General features: G+C 32.7%; 2 protein-coding genes and 1 long non-coding RNA gene across 7 annotated transcripts; 1 reads left to right on the top strand and 2 right to left on the bottom strand.

The window, feature by feature from the left end:
• Positions 1 to 1091: 1091 nt before the first annotated feature.
• LOC142544534 (protein Brevis radix-like 1) lies at positions 1092 to 4739 on the top strand. 3 transcript variants are annotated; one of them, XM_075651577.1, is made up of 6 exons: positions 1092 to 1488; positions 2025 to 2174; positions 3174 to 3529; positions 3660 to 3789; positions 3950 to 4278; positions 4385 to 4738. In XM_075651577.1, exons 2-6 carry the CDS (start codon positions 2067 to 2069, stop codon positions 4464 to 4466), a joined length of 1005 nt encoding a protein of 334 aa, XP_075507692.1. In that variant the 5' UTR covers positions 1092 to 1488; positions 2025 to 2066; the 3' UTR covers positions 4467 to 4738. The 3 variants fall into 3 exon arrangements, with proteins under 3 accessions (XP_075507692.1, XP_075507693.1, XP_075507689.1); XM_075651578.1 differs by having other exon boundaries at positions 1092 to 1513; positions 2049 to 2174; XM_075651574.1 differs by lacking the exons at positions 1092 to 1488; positions 2025 to 2174 and adding an exon at positions 2248 to 2768 and having other exon boundaries at positions 4385 to 4739.
• A 164-nt stretch (positions 4740 to 4903) lies between these two features.
• Positions 4904 to 9113, bottom strand: LOC142545277 (putative methyltransferase PMT20). Of its 3 annotated transcripts, none has more exons than XM_075652356.1 (8): positions 8972 to 9113; positions 7406 to 7685; positions 7160 to 7308; positions 6757 to 6952; positions 6455 to 6665; positions 5700 to 6375; positions 5501 to 5578; positions 4904 to 5412 (listed from the first exon to the last, which is right to left on the bottom strand). In XM_075652356.1, exons 2-8 carry the CDS (start codon positions 7661 to 7663, stop codon positions 5190 to 5192), a joined length of 1791 nt encoding a protein of 596 aa, XP_075508471.1. In that variant the 5' UTR covers positions 7664 to 7685; positions 8972 to 9113; the 3' UTR covers positions 4904 to 5189. The 3 variants fall into 3 exon arrangements, with proteins under 3 accessions (XP_075508471.1, XP_075508472.1, XP_075508470.1); XM_075652357.1 differs by having other exon boundaries at positions 8856 to 8989; XM_075652355.1 differs by having other exon boundaries at positions 8737 to 8972.
• Positions 9114 to 12785: 3672 nt separating this feature from the next.
• On the bottom strand, positions 12786 to 14679 carry LOC142545276 (uncharacterized). Its single transcript, XR_012820248.1, has 2 exons — positions 14335 to 14679; positions 12786 to 13467 (listed from the first exon to the last, which is right to left on the bottom strand). It is a non-coding gene; the product is annotated as an uncharacterized LOC142545276 (long non-coding RNA).
• Between the last annotated feature and the right edge of the window lie 3631 nt (positions 14680 to 18310).

The following is an 18310-nucleotide window of genomic DNA, read 5'->3' as shown; positions in this document are numbered from 1 at the left end:
TAGTTTTTTTTAATTTATTTAGATAGATTAAGTTTTTTCTTTGTATTTTTTCTGTCAGAGATAAACAAGTCTCGAGTCCACGTTTAAATTCCGTTAATAATGCACGCAGTTAAATTATTATTTTTATAGTCTTAAACAATATCATACTTGAAAATAAAAAGGAAATGATCTTGGTTGAATACGTTCAAGATTCCAATTTCTATCATTCATTTCCCCACTTATAGTAACGTTAAATTAAATATTTATGTGTTTCAAATTTAATTTGTATTTAATCAGTCATAATTAATAAATATGAGTTTTGTTTGGTTAATAAATGGATGGTGATATTGACACGTGCAAAAAGGGGAAAAAACATATTTGTGAGAGAGCAATTTTTCAATTTCCCACTCCATATATATAGACTTTGAAGAGTTAGGATTTAATTTTCAGGTTTTTATATGAAAAAAGGCTAATTGTTTTTAGTCACCCTTCTACTTCAAACTGAAAATTTAAAGATGAAATGCATAGAAACCATTTGCTTAGAAAGGTATGGGATTTGGGAGTGCGTTTCGGGAACTTTACCTGGCAACAAATTTGATACATCCATAGTGATAGTTTTGACTTTTTTTTAAAATACTATTCAACATCAAATCATATATCTCAACATGCTAAAAAAAAAATCAGATATCTTAATATTTGCTACCAGTAACCGACTCAATGAGTAATGAAATGAATGAAATCTTTACTATATCAACTAAAATAAATTGACATGTTTGATTATTAATTAACAACATAATTTGCTAGCCGACATGAATCAATAATCATGTGATTTTGATTTCAAATCACACTTACGAAAAAGTTCACGACACAGTGTCACTCGTCAATATCATGGTCCTAATTGTCCACCATATATATATTATCCTAAAAAAATTGCAATTTAAAATTGACCACTTTCTAACAATCAAAATAAAAAATATATATATATTTCAGGGTACAATCCCAACAACATGATGCACAAATTCTGTACTATGGTTTCCCTTTTTGTTTTCTTCTTAATTTCGGTTAGTAAGGTGTCCACCCACTATAAATACCACCCACACCACAACCTGGAATCTCTATTTGCCTGTCTCCATAGCCCATTTTTGTTCCCATTCATGCACCCAAAACTTAAGAGGTATAAATGTAGGGGAAACCTTGCCGCAAAGAATCAGAAGTAGGCGGCGGCGGGTTGTATCGTCGGAGAATATTCTTCTACCAAAGTTTTTATATATGGACCTGCATGCAGATGGAGAATTATTTATCTTCACTGCCCATTTAAAGACTTGTTTAAAATTCGATCCAATCTATCTACCGGCTAGCTGCTCTTTAATTTCTTTAGTTTGATTTTTCTTTCTTTTATTTTTGTTACTTCTTTCTCTTGTTTTGCCATTGCGATAAAGTTCCCGGACAGAATCCTTCAAGGGTTTTCCACCCCGCAACTTTCAAGAGCCAAAGATTCCATTTTTCGAGGTAATTTTCTTTGTTTAACCTGCAGGTATTCTTTTGCATTCATTTTGTTTGGTGTATTTTCTTGTAGCATAAATAAGTATATTTTTTTCCCAAGATTCCATGGCTGCGGTAATTTATTTTTTCCTTTTTCTTCTTTCGTGCTAAGGTTATGAGAAAATAGAGAGAAATTTAAAGAAATGTGTTTTTGGAGGATTGGGTAAGGAACGTTACTTAAATAAAAATTATTAACATCTTAATTTAAAATTATTGTCCAAGTGGCCCACAAGCGTGGGACAAGAATCATTATTTTGTCCGAATAAGCATTCATTCATTCGTTAGCTATACTTCCATAAATAATGTTACATATAAAAATTAATATAGAACAATTCTTAATAAATTCAATAAAAAATCTCAATTTTAATAACAAAATCTCAAGATACGTTCTATTATTTTTAAAGGGAAAACTTGAACATGGGCAAGAAATAGAATCTCGCAGAAGAGATTGGAGGGTATATATATATATCAACCAAATCTTGAATTATTACTTATTGTTGCAGGAGTAGTAGAAGTAAAAAGAAAAGGTAGTGGCAAGGGGAAAGATGTTGACGTGTATTACTTGCTCGAAGCAAAGAATGGAGGATGGGGGTGAGGATACCCCGCGTAGGACTCCAAATCCTAAAGACACCCTCAAAAGCCTCACTACCCAGGTTCCAAGTCTCTCCTCTCTCTAATTATTGTATTTCTTTCGTTTGATCCACGTATAATAGATCTCAAGCGTACTTATAATTAATATTAACAGAAAAAGTAGATATTCTTAATCCTTGTAAGCACTCTTCTTAATGTTACTTTTTTCCACATCCATTGATGGGTCCACTCTTGTAACCTTTGGAAGTGGTTAAGTTCTTGGTTTTGGATCTCACTCAGTCTCGGTAGAGCGCGAGACTCCACAAGACGAGAATAAATTTTTATAACATTTTGTGTAACAATCTGTATAAAACCAATAAAAATTTGATTCATATATTGATTATAGAAGGTTAAAAGAAGTTACAGCTCACTAGTTCAGAATGTTACGGAAGATTTTTTTTCCAACACAACCAAAGTGTATAATGCAAGGAGCAAGGCGTTTAGGCAGCCTTTTTTCATATGGCTAGACTGTTTCAAGAAAGCTTATTGCATCATCAGTAATGGTTTGTCGTATAATTGAGGCAGGCAGCAACAAGTCGATAATGACTTCCAAAGAAGGGAACATTGTCACGCTCACACCTCGGATCATGTGTCCAAATCTGGTCCCAATATGTCTGGTCCACCCTTGATCTTTTCTCTTTTAAGTTTATTTTTTTTTGGGATAAACCTGTTTTCCAGTTTTCCATGCGTGATCAATTAGTCAAACTGGAAAATTTTAAAGTCTAATTAGTATCGGTATTGAATTGATATAGTTTTTGAATATTCAAATTACATATCATGTATTGAGGTATAACATATATATATATATATACAATATTTTCACTACTTTCTCAGTGTCCTAATTTCAGTTTGAATTAGAAATATGCTCCGTTTGAGAGTCAGAGCTTTATTTCGCAAGCAAAGCTTGGATACATACCAATTGGTTCGAGTATTGTTAAATGAGAATTTGAAAAGTATGGTTTTATGTGTAGTTTTCCATTCATGTATTGGCTAAGAATTCTAGCACAATCTCTTAACACCAGATCAAGGATATGGCATTGAAGGTTTCGGGAGCGTACAAATGTATGCCCGGTCAGACAGATGACAACTTCAAGAAGCGAATACCTTACCCCGATTTCGATACAATATCAGAGGGGGTTCTGTACCCTTTTGTGCAACCAGGAAGCTCCAGTCATGCTCCAGCTTGGGATTTTTTGAGAGTCGGAAATCGTCCAGCTCAGCCTGACCAAAAATTTTCTGGTGGACTAGAATCTAGAGACACGGTGCTAGAGAAGGAAGATGAATCAAAAGAATGGATGGCACAAGTGGAGCCGGGTGTTCAGATTACTTTTCTGTCCCTTCCTCAAGGCGGGAACGATCTTAAAAGGATCCGTTTCAGGTATACACCCGTTAACAACATTTGTGTCTAGATGATTTTCAAGAAATCGTATCTAAATTTCATAATAAAATTAACTTGGATGTCCGCTTTGTTTTTATTTTATGACCTCCGTCTTGATTGGAATCTGAAGCCGGGAGATGTTTAACAAATGGGAAGCACAAAGATGGTGGGCTGAAAATTACGATCGAATAATGGAGCTGTATAATGTCCAGAAATTCAATCAGCAAGCTTACAATACTCCAGGGAGATCAGAAGATGGAGTAAGTCAGACTCATTTTCTCTTCCATTGTGCTCTTGTTCAACAAGATTAAGATTATCTTTATATTCGAATCGCTTTCGTTGTTGAAGAAACAGTTCTTTTTTTGAAGATAACTGCTTATATATCCACAAAATTTAAGCCTTTACTTCCTATTACTGCAGAGAGACTCGACATATTCAAGGCTTGGGTTAGCCATGGAAAGCCCTCGAGTGACTCCATCGGTAAACAAAGAATGGACTCCGCGGTACCATCCCCATGGTGGAAGCCAGAATTACAACCACGGATCCAGTGCATACCACGACGCTGGCACGAAGAGTGAGACTATGGAAGCATCAAGAATGACGACTTCATCTCGAGATGAGGCCTCAATATCGGTTAGCAATGCTAGTGACATTGAGTCCGAGTGGATCGAAGAAGATGAGCCAGGTGTTTATATTACCATCAGACAATTTCCCGATGGAAGCAGAGAACTTCGACGACTCAGATTCAGGTAACCAAACTCAGACCTTGTGAGATTTTCCCAATATTATTGATTCTCGATTTTATAGGTGTCTAAAGTCTAAACAATACGTTTGAAATTAAACCATCTTTTGTAGTCGCGAGAAATTCGGAGAGGCACGTGCGAAGCTTTGGTGGGAATCTAACCGGGATAGAATACAATCTCAATATCTTTGCTAGTACATCAGAGACATTAACATTGGAACACCGGTGACCGACGGGGCTGAATTAACCACCATTGTTGTGGTTAGAAAAAGTTACCACGACGTTAGTTTTACTTAGAAATATTCTCATAAAGAGAGTTTAAATTCAACCAGATTTTTCATCGAGTTGCTGCTTTGTTTTAGGTGTTTTATCCAGCCTAGGCCTTGTTTTATTCAAGATTTTGTTCAGGCTTACACCACTAATTATTGAACAGTTAAATTTCACCTGTCTCATTAGCATGGTTTTCTTAAATTATGCTGATGCAAGACTTTATATTTTTATAGTTTGAACAACTATTTCTTTGGAGTATTTGTCTGTAATTATTTTGTTATATCATGAATTTTAATCAGTCTGAAGATCTTTTCTCAAATTTTTGACGATCGATATATATTTCTTTTGATGTCAGTCATACAGAAAGTAAACACTGCACGATTCTCTCATTAATATCATTTATTTGCCGATAAACATAAATAAATAATCACTATAAACATCAATGTAACGTACAACTCGACAAGACTTGCTTAGAGCCTTCTAGAGAATACATTGTCAAAAAGAAAAGTACTAAATGTTATTTGGAAGTTATGAACTTGAGACTGTTGTTCCGATATATGGCTTCATGTGGTATAAAAAAAATATATAAATAAATGGATCTCTGTGTAAACAAACTTGTACCCAGAATTTGCATCTTATTTCTCTGTCTTATCTTGAACTTTTATTTGAGGAATACCAGAGTTTCTTTTGGCAAATCAGAATATTTTCTGATTTGACACCGTACTCGGTGTCTTCTTTCCGGCAATCCCATCTCATCCCTTTAGCTAATGTAGCCACCGCATCCACAAAGTAGCTCGATTCTCGAATAAAGGTGTACCCATTTGGCCGGAGGATACGATCCATTTCAAGCAAAACATACTTCATTTCGCACCTGTCAAATAAAAAATAGTTCTTGTAAAGTCGTTTTGCGGTTGAATAAGAAGAAATTTTATCAAGAAATATGGTATTCGATTGTTCACCTTTGACTTTCAGCGGTGAAAAGGCCGTCTAGATGAAGAAGATCATATGTTCGAGGATATGTTGAGAAAGCCTCACACCTAACAAGACAGACAAATATGAGACACTGTTGAAAAATGAGACCCTGGTGGGGGCCGGGGGGTGGGGCGGGGTGCGGTGCTGATACTATGATCTATTTTCGAGTGAGAGGGCGTAAGTTACCAGTCGTGATATGTCCCGATGAGGCCTCTATCGTACACCACGCCAAGTGTATTAGGAGCATAAGAGGAAACAACATTCATGACCCATGAAGGGTACTCAACCAAACCAGCAGCGAAACCTCCATACATAGTGTTCATGTCCATGATGTTTCTTATCTTGTCCGTTCCGATAGCAGGGAGCAACTTCCTATAGTGTTTTACTCGTGTCTTCCATTTACTATCGTCGTGCTTGAAAGCACCGTCACTTCCACCACGCACATCAGAAACACGTTCTGGGGCAGTATGCAGCCGTTCCGGCCATTTTGGGAGCGATTTTAATGCTAGTTTTTTGTACTTCGGATTAGGAGTAACAACACAACCTCGGATTGGAGTGTACCATGCTGAATCGGGTTCAAGACTGTCATCACATTTTGGAGGATACGTATCGGGAGCATCAAGTTTACTGTAACAGCTGCTATCAGATGATTTCTGCCAGACAGCAATGTCGTCTTTCTTCTTGTACAATTTGAAACACATTGAAGTAAGCAATTCTTGCAACTTTTCATAATCCGATTTCTGCTCTTCAATGGTCGTATTCCATCCCCTCCAACGATTCTCATAGTTTACCGGAGGGCCTGAGAGAACCCAGAAACCACCAGGCCGAAGAACACGGTTTATCTCTAATAGGTAAATTCCACCTGAAAATTCAGAATAAACAAGTAAAGAACCATGCTCGGAGCAACGGTTGTGGATATTTCTAGTTTCCTAGGAAATTACCGAATTCGGTCCATGGTATAAGGCATCTTGAGCAGTGTGCCATGTCGAAAGAGCTCGATGGAAAAGGAAGTCGTTGTGTTGAGATGACACCAAGGATAGCAGGAATTCCGCGTTCTAGAGCGAATTGAACTTGAGCCTCGTGATTATCTCTCGGGGCAAGTGAGACCGTCAGGATCCCACGATCAAGTAAATCTCCTCCCCAGCTAGCAACCTATACAAATTGTGCACTCAAGAACTTCAATACTTGATGGTAAAATACAGATGTACGCAGCTCATGAGAGAAACATACAAATCGTACTCACCCCACATCCGGTATCAATGGCAGTTCGGATTGTTCCATCTTTCATTTCTGGGATCAAATCTTGCATCAAATCAACATACAGACTGACACCATTCGGAAACATTGTGCCACCACCGGGAAAGAGGAACTTCTCCCCTTCTTTCTTAAGCCAGTGTTGATTAGACTTTTGTTTGTTAATCCAATCATATGGAACATTCCTGGGCAGAACCGATCATTGAAAATTTATGCATTTAGCATAACTTGTTAGATGAAGCCTTCCTCGCTCTATTAAAAACTAAAGTTGATATAATCGATATAATTCAAATATACCAAAGTGCCACGCTATAATCCTTCACCCACAGATCGCTCCCCAGCATAATTGCAATGGCACAAAACCAGTATTTTTAGCAGGATAACGAAATTACCTGTACCAACATTCGTCCCTGCTCTTGGGCCATCTGATCGGTAATTTATAACCATCGGGTGGGGGAATTATGCATTCTTTCTTTTCAAACACTGGAGGGCAATGTCGTTCAAGAAACGAAAGGCGATGAAGACTGTACTTTTTCCATCTCTGCAAGAGAAAAGGAAAGCATAATCTCATCAGCACAACATTTAAAACAAGAAATTAACTGAATAAAAAGCATCTGAAACGAATATTAGAAGGCAACCTTCGGATCTGTGCAGGGCGTGTAATCTTGAAATTCGGGACCACATTCGGGAAAAATTGCAGCTTTAATTTGAAGAGATCCTCCGGTCGTTTCCACGGATTTACTGATATCTTTAGCTACATATCTATCTTTCTCTGAACAAAAAATTCCACCAAGATAGAACGAAAATCCACATAATGCGATGAACATTATCGACATGGGAATTGCCCTAGAATTTTTACTGGGGTGAGAACTTGGTTTTCCATCTTTATCCTTCATGGTTTCTTGATTTTTCTACAATCTGCAAGTATATGAGACTAGATGAAAATCACTGCAACTTAAGCTTAAAAAATAAGTCCAAATTGTCGAATACATTTCAGACCCTTACAAATCATGAATCGAACAGGCATGAAACAGAATAATTTCATGAAAGTGTAGATGAAAAAGGCATGCATCCATTTATATCAAGAGTAGCGTCTGAAAAAGATTATATACATATAAATAGCTTAATCTAACACAAATATAGCAGTAAATCCCGATTCCCGAGTACACAAAAATTTACAATAAGGTGATGTAGGAGCTAAATGTGAGTTAGAAGCGTTACCACAGTAAGAAAAAGGAAACAGATGCAGATCTAGCAATCAAGACAAGAAAATATGAAATAAAAAACTAGAGGAATTGAAGAAAAAGGGAAGCAATTTTTATGCCAATATTTGTGTGTTGTTGGAGCCAAAATCTGAATGAATTTCAGCCTACTTCTTGAGGGCCCTCTTCATCGTTAAGCTAACAAAAGATGAAAGAAAAAGAAACCACCAAATAAAAGAAACCCACCAAACTAGCGTAGCCATGCAAAAGAAACCAAAAGTACTCGATGCAAAAAAAAAATTTAAATCATGCCTTACAGATGACGAAAAGATGACTCAAGAAACAGAGTAACAAACCAATCCCTCTGAATATATTTTTAAAAAAATCCAAAGTTCTAACAAGAAGGAAAAAAACAAATCCAAGATGCCAGAATGGAATTTGCAATAAAAATCCAATCTTTTAACTAAAATATGCATACAAGCTCAAGAACCTCCTCCAAACTCCAAATCAGATCCGATTGCCAAAATTGGAAATGTAAGCCAAAATTTTCCAACACGTAGAAGAAAAAACTCAGATCATGGAAACGGAGGCAGCCCATTTTCGAAAATTTCGACAAAAAAAAAAAAACAAAAGAAACAGAGAACAATGTCAAATTAACCAGAAAAGGCACAACGCAAAGAGCGGAGTCAAGATCTGTACCACAAAACAGCAAAAATATATGATATAATCCGATTATCAGAAACGTTAAAAAGATCGAGAAAAAGTACCTCACACAAAAGAATGCGTATATGTATGAATATATACAAACGCACACACACGCACACTTCTGCCACAAAATCGAGGACGACTAAACTCAAAAGTACTTTCCGGAAACAAGACTGCAAACCTTAAGAACCAATGCCAACCCAAGAACGAATAGAAATCCCTGTTACTATACTACGTATTTATTGTTGAATCAGGGACAAAAGAATGTGACAGCAAATTGATAGAGTGGTATCCAACCTTGTGAAAAGGATGAGGGAAAGATGTGAAAGTACTTTACCCTGCCGCACCGATATTCATCCTCTCATGCATATAGACATTAGAGAGGCATGTGTTATGCGTAGCTGTCTTAATTTTAACTGGTTTTTTTTATTATTATTATCATAGAATAAATAAATAAATAATAAATATTCCTTTTGGGTTTAAAAGGTGCCTTCCTGCTTGTTTCTTCATTGTGTTGTGTTTTTCTTTGTGGGGTTAATTCAGTTTAACAAAATAGTGGAAAATGGGGGAATAATCAACTTTATAGATGAAGTTATGGGACACAGAAAATGGGTTGTGTGGAATTATTATTATTACCAGTGCATCAACGCACGCATTGCGTGCTTGTATAATATTTTTATAATTCATTTGATTTATATTTAAATAAAGATCAAAATATAATTATAAGAAATAGTGAGGGACTACACTGTAATTTTAATATATAAATTAAAAAATAAATTGAAAAATGAAAGAATAAAAAATTACCTTATTGAGAATTGAACCTATAACCTAAACTGAAAAAAATAATGACTCTATCCGCTAAAAATATAAATTACATTAAAACTTTAACATTTTATTAATATATATAATTATTAAAATAGACCATGACATCAAAATTAATTACTCCAAATATCTCAGACTTAATAAAATAATATAGGATTATGGAAATGACTTCCTATACTTACCAGAAATAAATGCTACTGGAAAATATGGTCCACTGCAAACATGACACGTAGTTATGCAATTAAAATGGATCATGGGTCGGGTTGTCTTTTCCACATTAAATATTTGCCCAAGAAATATTGACTTATTTTACATGGATCCGAGTGATTATTTTAAATGTTGTAATACAGTATATATATATTGCATTTAAATTTCTCATCTAATCAATTGCTGAAGCTGGGAGATTACAAATTATTGTTCACCTTATTTTATTTTTCACAAATAATTTTACCGTTAATTTTTATAACATTTCATAATAAAAATATGTTACTCCTCCACGTTCTAATCTTCTAGGCCGGCTGTTCAAATTTTTTATTTCTTTTTTCGTTTCAAAAAAAAAACGCAATACTCCGATAAATATATTACTCGGAGTTTGTAATTAAAATGACAATAATAATATGTTATTAAATAAATAAAAGAGGAAAGTGTAAATTCGTGAATAAATTAAGTGCCGTCATTTGTAGATAAGAATAAAATATTATTATGAAATGAAAAAATAATTGGATGGATATTGCAATTGGCATGAATGGAGCAGCTACTTACCAAACTTCACATGGATTTTGACTAATTTATAAATTTGCCTAGCCTACACTATTCAACGCCCATTCTGATTTTCGTTTTCTTTGTTTTTCCCAATCTGTCGGCTGCCCTCTTTTCTTCTCTTTTCTTTTTTTTTTTTAAAAAAAAAATCTTAAATAAAACTGAGATTAAAAAAATAAATAAATGCACATACAATTAGAAAACGTCGGATAAAAATATAAAATAATCATGAAAGAAACCCTCTTTTAAATCGTATATTAAGCAAATTATCTTGTAAAACGAATTGTACTTTACAATTTTCATAAGAAAAGATTTCGCCATTAAAAATCTCTTTCTTAATCTATAATACAGATTCAAATCATAATAATAATGATAATTATTATTATAGTAATATCTTAAACAACTAGCTAAATTTAATGTCGGGTTCCAAATTTAAATGAAAGTCCAACTGTGAGCAACCTTTTAATCATATTATTCGATTCAACTTCCCCTTGTATATGTATATATTCTACACACTTTTTCAAAATTTGGAAATATAAAGTTTTCATTTAATTTGGTTGATGCTGTTTGAGGATCAAATTAAATATCTATTTCTAAAATAGTGGTACGTGTTGACCAGATAATTCATCACCTAATTTTGAATCACATGCCAAGATGAGGGCTACACCCCGCCATTTGCTGCATTCTGAACACACACACATATACATAGGCCGAGTTACAGTACCCGGGTGGTCTAAATTTTTTTAAAAAAATTTATGTATAAATTTTTGTATAATTTTGGATAAATTTGAATTATTAAAACATGTTAGAGTTTAAAATTTAAATAAGCATTTTAATTGATCTTATAAATAAAATTATAATGTGATTAATTAATTCTATATTATTTTTATACAATGTTTAAACATATTGATAGCAACTCACGCATGTGAATTATAGATCGATTTTTAAACCAAATAATTTTTTAAATAATTAAGTTATTGATTATAATTAACAAGCTATTTAAATATTTTTAAACGTGTTAAAATAAGTTATTATTATATTTTTTATTGAATGAAAGTAGATGTAATTTTGTACGTCCATTAAAATGGTTAAGATAGTTACTATAAGATATTGATGCATTAATATATAATAATAATATAGAATTATAATTATACGAGGTGAAATATCTGCACAGATCATAACTTTAGGCATATTGTTGAATGAAGACATTAATTCCCACTATGGGATTATTATTATTATTATTATTATTATTATTATTATTATTATTATTATTATTATTATTATTATGTGATAATTAAAAAATATATTAGCTAATTAATTGGAAATTTTAAAATAAATTTAATATGACAAGTCATTATAAAGTGAAATATTCGATATTGAGTAAGAACTTTATTGGTCGTTAAATTTGATTTGTTGCATCTGAAATTAAATCTAAACATACATGACAATGAATTTTTATATGTATATTTAACGATTCAGTTTAAATTAATAAAAAACTTATTAATTTGTCCAATATTTTTAATTATAATCATTTTAAAAAGCTAAATAAATTTTCGATCAAGATGGACCTGGCACTATCAAGAAGCATCTCAAGATTGTTTTGAGCAATCTATGAAATAATTGGGCCATCCATTGGATCATTGACGAAAGTCACAAAGAACGGATTTTATTTATTTATTTATTTTTTCATTTTTGCAAAATCATAATTTGAGCATGAGCTTGCCAACTTCACAGTTTGAAATGAAATCCTTGTTCAAAATTGTTTGTTCGATTTTTGGGTCCCAGACTCTAGTAGTTGCATCTAGATGAATTTTGTGTTCAAATTATTATGTATATTTGATTCTTACTTTTCTAAAACGAAGGTGTAAACTTAGACATGCATGGTTTGATATTAATAAGACAGTTTCCTTTTTAAAATACATATCATCAGAATGCAGTTTAATTTTATTAATTAATTGTAGAGTTCAATCCAGATATTTTAATTATTTCAATTAGCAGAATATTTATGTAACACAACCATCCATTATTTCCCCAATTCTCTGAAATGAAGGAGCCGATGTGTTTCTCGTGACTATTGCTGATCTCGTAAGGAACTTGACACAAATATATTTGTACGTGGATTCAATATTTAAAATGGGGACTTCTCAATTATTTAGGTCTAACACCAGTTTTCAGAACAAACATTACTTGTTTTTCCAAATTTCAAAACGTATATGGTAAATGTCTAAAGTAACAAAATTCTGTTTTTAGTATTGTTTCATCTGTTATTTTCCATTTGAATATGTTGCAGCTTTCAAATTAGGTCTTAATTTAAAAATTATCTTTATTTATCCGTACATACTCAATTCATACATCTCGTTTGTCTATCTAATTCGATGAAGAATTTAATTAAAATGGGATTTTTTTTTTTTATACACGGCAAATTTAAAATGCTCGATGAAAATCATGTGATGTCTTTTATACTTGGATTTAATAAGATACAGTTTGAAAAGTTTTGAAAGTTCAATGATCAGGATTTGACAGAATAACGTTACAAGTTTCCAAAAGTCGAAGATACAAATCACGAAATCGAATTTCAATAATTTGTAGAACGATATCAACCGATGGAAACTCAAATTTTTTTTTACTATACAACAATTCAAATTTCATATTTTGATTGCTCGTTTTGTAGGAAGAACTATAGCTCCTCGATAACACGAGACTTTTCTAACACTTCAAATAATGTGAAAGGTCATAATAAAAAGGATAAAATTCACACACCTCTCTCCACAATAACCAGGGGGCATTGGACATAACCGCACTGAAACCCTGCCCCTTGGACAAACTATATATGTTTCAATGAGGAAAAACAAATACAAAAAAGAGAGGCAAAAATATATTTGCAGCAAGGCAAAAGCAACCGTATCACATTTATATTGAAACAACGCTAAAACTAACACAATCCTGAACATTATCGCATACCACTTGGGAAAGCAGCATACAAAACACAATTGGTGAGTGGCAACGTGAGAATTATTTACGATATTGCGTTGCATCAATGGTCCTATTGTTACATATTCAGTTTATTTTCTTGCATTGATCATAACCTCGTGCAATTTTCCCTTTGCCCTTGCATTTGGTTTTTATTCAAACTTGATATCAGTGCTTCGATCCAGCAGACTCAAGCCGTTTTCTTGCTTCTTTGATTCACTGTTTCTTTCTTTTCTGGGCAACTAGAAGTTTATGCTTCAGATAATGAGAAAGCATCACTACATACATGATCTGCTCAACTTTCCAAGTTTTTTAAGATCCAACAATATAATGAATATCTTAAATTCAGTGTATTATTACATGCATATTTCAGGTAAGTTATATCCAAGAATTTAGTTTTAACATACATACATTTATAGATATAATAATTAAACAGACAAGTTAAAGGTGTATGCTTTTGCAACAGAATGAACATTGGCCTAACCGGGGACACAGAGTGCTGACTGAAAACGACAGTGAGCTGGAACAGATGAGTCTCTATTTTGTTCCAAAAGTGCCACATACGAATGATCCTCATTTTCGAAAAACAAATACCAATAAGTAAACAGCTTAAAATTCAGAATATCACCAGTTGATTAAGGAATATCCCATGATCCAAATCAAAGGGAGGAACCAGAATTGATGCACCAAGTGTAGCTGATACACATATGCATACAGAACAGAGTTCTGGACTTAATTGAATAAAAACTGACTAGTGTCTGGCACGAGAAGGAGAAAATTTTTCAAAACATATGAAAGAACATCAACATCAAAAGGAAAAACTATAACAGCATCAAACACACAGAAAAGTAACTACCCAAGAAAATCAACATGCTTATTCTAGACCGTTCGTAGTTCGTTTAACTAGACGTGAACCTAAAAATGCTGCCTCGATTGTTCCAGAAAAAGGAATCATTTTTTCATGTCACCGAAAACATAAGAAGACGGAAAACAAAATAAAGCATGCGCCAATGAACAAGAACAAGATACTATCAAATATCAATAAGATCGATTACTCGGATCTAAAAAAATATCACCGATTTAGGACAAGAAGAATAAAAAGTTTAAACCTGAGGTGAGTAGACAGCGTATTAGTAAGAGTACCGTAGAAAACACTGCCGTATCTCGTATTCACCGCTGCCTCCGATTCAGTTGATGCAAGGCGGGAACCTCATTTCCGCCAGAAGGAAAAAAACAACGGCGGCGATATATATACACCCCCGATGCTCGCTAGTGTGCTCGTACATCACTCGATTCAACGCAACTCGGCGAATATAGTTCCCGACCTGCACCAAGCGAATTAGAGGCCGCCGCAAGAAACAGAAATCCGAGCAGAAACCAAAGGCAGCCAGGCAGGCAGAAAACACTCGGGTGTGAACTGAAAACACAAGAAGCATTTGCTTGCAGCCGCACGGGATTTATAGCTGAGACGGACGCATGGGATTCAGCCACTTGCCTTTTTGAGTGAATAATGGATATTGATATAAAATTAATAATTTACATTTGGCTCTGGATTTGTTCTAAATTACGAGGAGAACCACTACACGTGGAAGCACGTGCCGCCTAGTACGACTCGTACGAGTCACATACCTGAAAAATCTACAGGTTAATTAATTATCTATTGTTTTATATTATATTATTAAATAAAGGATATTTCGGTGACTAAAATAAAATTAATATAAACTAAACAATGCAGCATGAGCACAAATTATATATATAAAAAACAATAAATATATCTATACGTATAGTTTTGATATCTTTCAATCAATAAGATTACAATCACATATTATATATATATACTATTTAAATATATTTTTATCATATGATAGATACGAAAATGAGTACAATTTCAAAATTATATATATATGTGTGTGTGTGTGTGTGTGTGTGTGATTTCACCGGATGTTTTTGTAGTTTACGCTATTGGGGTAAACTGTGTGGCTCATTGGGAATGAGAATCTGATTTTGTATCTGTTCTTTCAACCTTTTTGTCAATTTTTATGCTATACTGCTTAGATTAATAACGAATTTTATGTAGTGGTAAGGTTACTTCCCCAAAATTGTTTTTAGAAATCGTGACGCAATATTACGATATTAAAGTTTGAATTCTTCTTTATTAAAATTTTTAAAACAGAACATATTTTTTTAAGTATTCAATAATAATAATATATTTATAATAATATTATAAGAAGTGACAAGATAATGCTAAGGAGTGTAGAAAGGAATTTGAAATAAGTTTCTATCTACAAAAATCATATATAAACTCCCTTTTCTTTTACCCGGGCAATGTATGGATGTTGATATTTGACATAAAAATTCAAATTTGTAGTATAAGTTTTATATCGATACATGAGATGAGTCAACTCGATTCGTATTTACGATGAAAGTAATACTTTAATTTAAATCACCATGTATTACACAATATATTTTTGTTAAATAATATTTTTAAATCAAATAAGCATATATTACACAATATTTCTCAATTATCTAACTAATAAAAATGATAATTTTGTTGTGAAAATTAATATTTTGAACCTAAAAAATAATAATTCGTTTACATGGATCAGATCATAGATATGTTTTGTAAATTTGATCCATGAAACTATCTAACATTAATTTTTAATCGATTTAATTGATTTTGTGACGTCTAGATTAACATAAACATTCATGTGAAAAAGTATCTCATGTCAATTTTTTGAAACAAATCTTTTATTGGACTTTCACGTAAAAATATTATTTTTTATGTTAGAATATTATTGTTCTACTATATGAACAGGGACGGACCTATGCTTGGCCCGTCCTAGGCTGTAGCCCAGCCCAATTTTTTTTACAAGAAGTTATAGAGATTTGAGCCAATTCTAATTTTTTTTTGGTAAATATATATAGAGATTTAAACACAGTCTAATTTTTTCGAAAGATATCACGGTGCAAATAACTCATAAAAGTTAATATCTAGAATATCTATTTAATTTTCACAGTGAATAAATATAGATTTTCGATATTTCAAAAGGGGTTTGGTGCAAATAACTCATAAAAGTGATAAATTTATTTTATCAATTCTTTTATTTAATAGAATTTAATTTTGAACTGTGCGGGGTATTTTATTTTTTAACATCGGTCAACTATTTTTTTAAGAAAATGACCTCATCAAGTATATTTCAAATACACTTAAGGAGGTCATTTCCTTAAAAAAAAGAGTTGACCGAGGTTATTTAAACAATTTCTCTCATTTTTTTATTTATAAAATATATTAAAAATAGTTTTAAAATGTAAATCTTGAATCTAAGTGAAACTTGTCTTATATTACACATGTTACATATTAATTTAAATAATATATAAATTTTGAAAAATGATATTTATTAAACTTCTTTTTTGACAATTAACTCTACTATTTCGAATACGCTAGGAGCAATAAGTTTTTTTTTTTTAAAAAAAATACCAAGGTCATTTTGCTAACTATTTTCATATTAATATCTCATATTTGATATACACACACACACACACACACACATATATATATATATATATATATATTATATTAACTTCAAGCCCACCTCAACTTTAATTTCTGGATCCGTTCCTGTATATGAATCAGATCAATCCGTCTCATAAAAACTCACTCTAATTTAGTTATATATCGATCTTCTTATTTGAAATTGACCTCATTCGGCTGATAAATAGTATTATATCTTAGATTTGAAAAAAAAAAAAAAAATTATCAACCCCGGGATAACAAATTATCGACCCGATCATGATAAATTCTTGAAATTCAACCGTTAATTAATTTGAAAATATCGAATATTTTTTTTAATCATTTCGATGAAAGAGGAGTCAGCCAATGAGGAAAAAGAGTTATTTTTCTAAGGCAATTGTCAAATGTTTGCCTGCTCTTGGCCAAACATAGAACCAACATAACTTAACCGTGTCAAATCCCATCGCACACGCAATAGCAATTTTTTTTTTTTTGAGTACTTTTCACATTTCGTTACATACTCAAATTATAAAAAAATTACTAGTGCACCTTAATTTTATGAATATGTTTTACTATGTAACACATTAACTTAAAGTCACCAATTTTAATATATGATTCCACCACGATTTAGCTCAACTTTTTATCAAAATGGGCAACCAATTTGATACGAAACACGTTATCCATTACCAGAAGCAACCGTAACCATAGCGAACACATAAAATTATTTTATTTTCTGTCTAATAAAGTCTGCCTAAAATTTAGGAAATCGGCAAAATTAGTTTTCCCGTATGATTAGAAAGTTGATATCCTAGTCAAAATATACAACACCTTTTCAATAAATTAAGCAAAACTTAATGGCCAAAAGTAGACAGCTTTGTCGTAAAACATGCATTAGAATTTGGATCAAGTGTAGTGAATCCCTAGGAAAATGTCATACATAATTAAGCGGGGAAATTATATAAAATGTTGAGTAGTAGAACTTGCACATCTCCATAATGGTAAAATATCGTCATTATCGTGTACTTGTTTTTAGTTTTTATCTAAAAGATCCCGTACCAATGGAGATATATTTCATTTTATTAACTCGTGATCATTAGCTTATATTTCAATCTGGACTTTGTTGCATTCCCAACAGAAAATATAAACATTTTTTCCAATCATAAATTCATGGGAAAAAAATACATTTGGGATCCCTTGTCACCGATTGGGTTTCGATTCCTCTAATTGTTATTAAATGTGCATCTTTTTTTCCCCTTTTGAAAAAGGGAGGATCATACCGTAATTAAACTCCAAGGGGCCCAAAGATTTCTAAGCTTCTTATTTGTCGCCCACTCGTCCCTCAAAAAGAGAACCCATTATTGATACTATTCTTATCCAATCTTCTTCAAAAGTGGTCCAATATATCCAACATATCCAACATATCACTCGATTTTACACGAATCACAGAAATTTCTCGAGTTTATATCATATATATCTACTCCTTGAAATACAATAATTTCTGGTTTTCTAGCTTGCTTGTATGTATTTTTCATTTAGGCAAAAATCTGTGTGAGACGGTCTCACGAGTGGTATTT

Source organism: Primulina tabacum, chromosome 5 (assembly GCF_025594145.1).
Source record: "Primulina tabacum isolate GXHZ01 chromosome 5, ASM2559414v2, whole genome shotgun sequence".
Lineage (NCBI taxonomy): Eukaryota > Viridiplantae > Streptophyta > Magnoliopsida > Lamiales > Gesneriaceae > Primulina > Primulina tabacum.
The sequence above is the reverse complement of the archived record's forward strand: the minus strand, read 5'-3'. Positions and strand labels throughout refer to the sequence as shown.

Coding starts and splice junctions, on each gene's coding strand:
- LOC142544534 (XM_075651574.1), top strand. CDS start 2,652: ATGGTTTGTCGTATAATTGAGGCAGGCAGCAACAAGTCGATAATGACT. Junction 3,530..3,659: donor CTTAAAAGGATCCGTTTCAG/GTATACACCCGT, acceptor TGGAATCTGAAG/CCGGGAGATGTTTAACAAAT. Junction 3,790..3,949: donor CAGGGAGATCAGAAGATGGA/GTAAGTCAGACT, acceptor CTATTACTGCAG/AGAGACTCGACATATTCAAG.
- LOC142545277 (XM_075652356.1), bottom strand. CDS start 7,663: ATGAAGGATAAAGATGGAAAACCAAGTTCTCACCCCAGTAAAAATTCT. Junction 5,579..5,699: donor ATCGGGACATATCACGACTG/GTAACTTACGCC, acceptor CTGTCTTGTTAG/GTGTGAGGCTTTCTCAACAT. Junction 5,413..5,500: donor TTCACCGCTGAAAGTCAAAG/GTGAACAATCGA, acceptor TTTATTTGACAG/GTGCGAAATGAAGTATGTTT.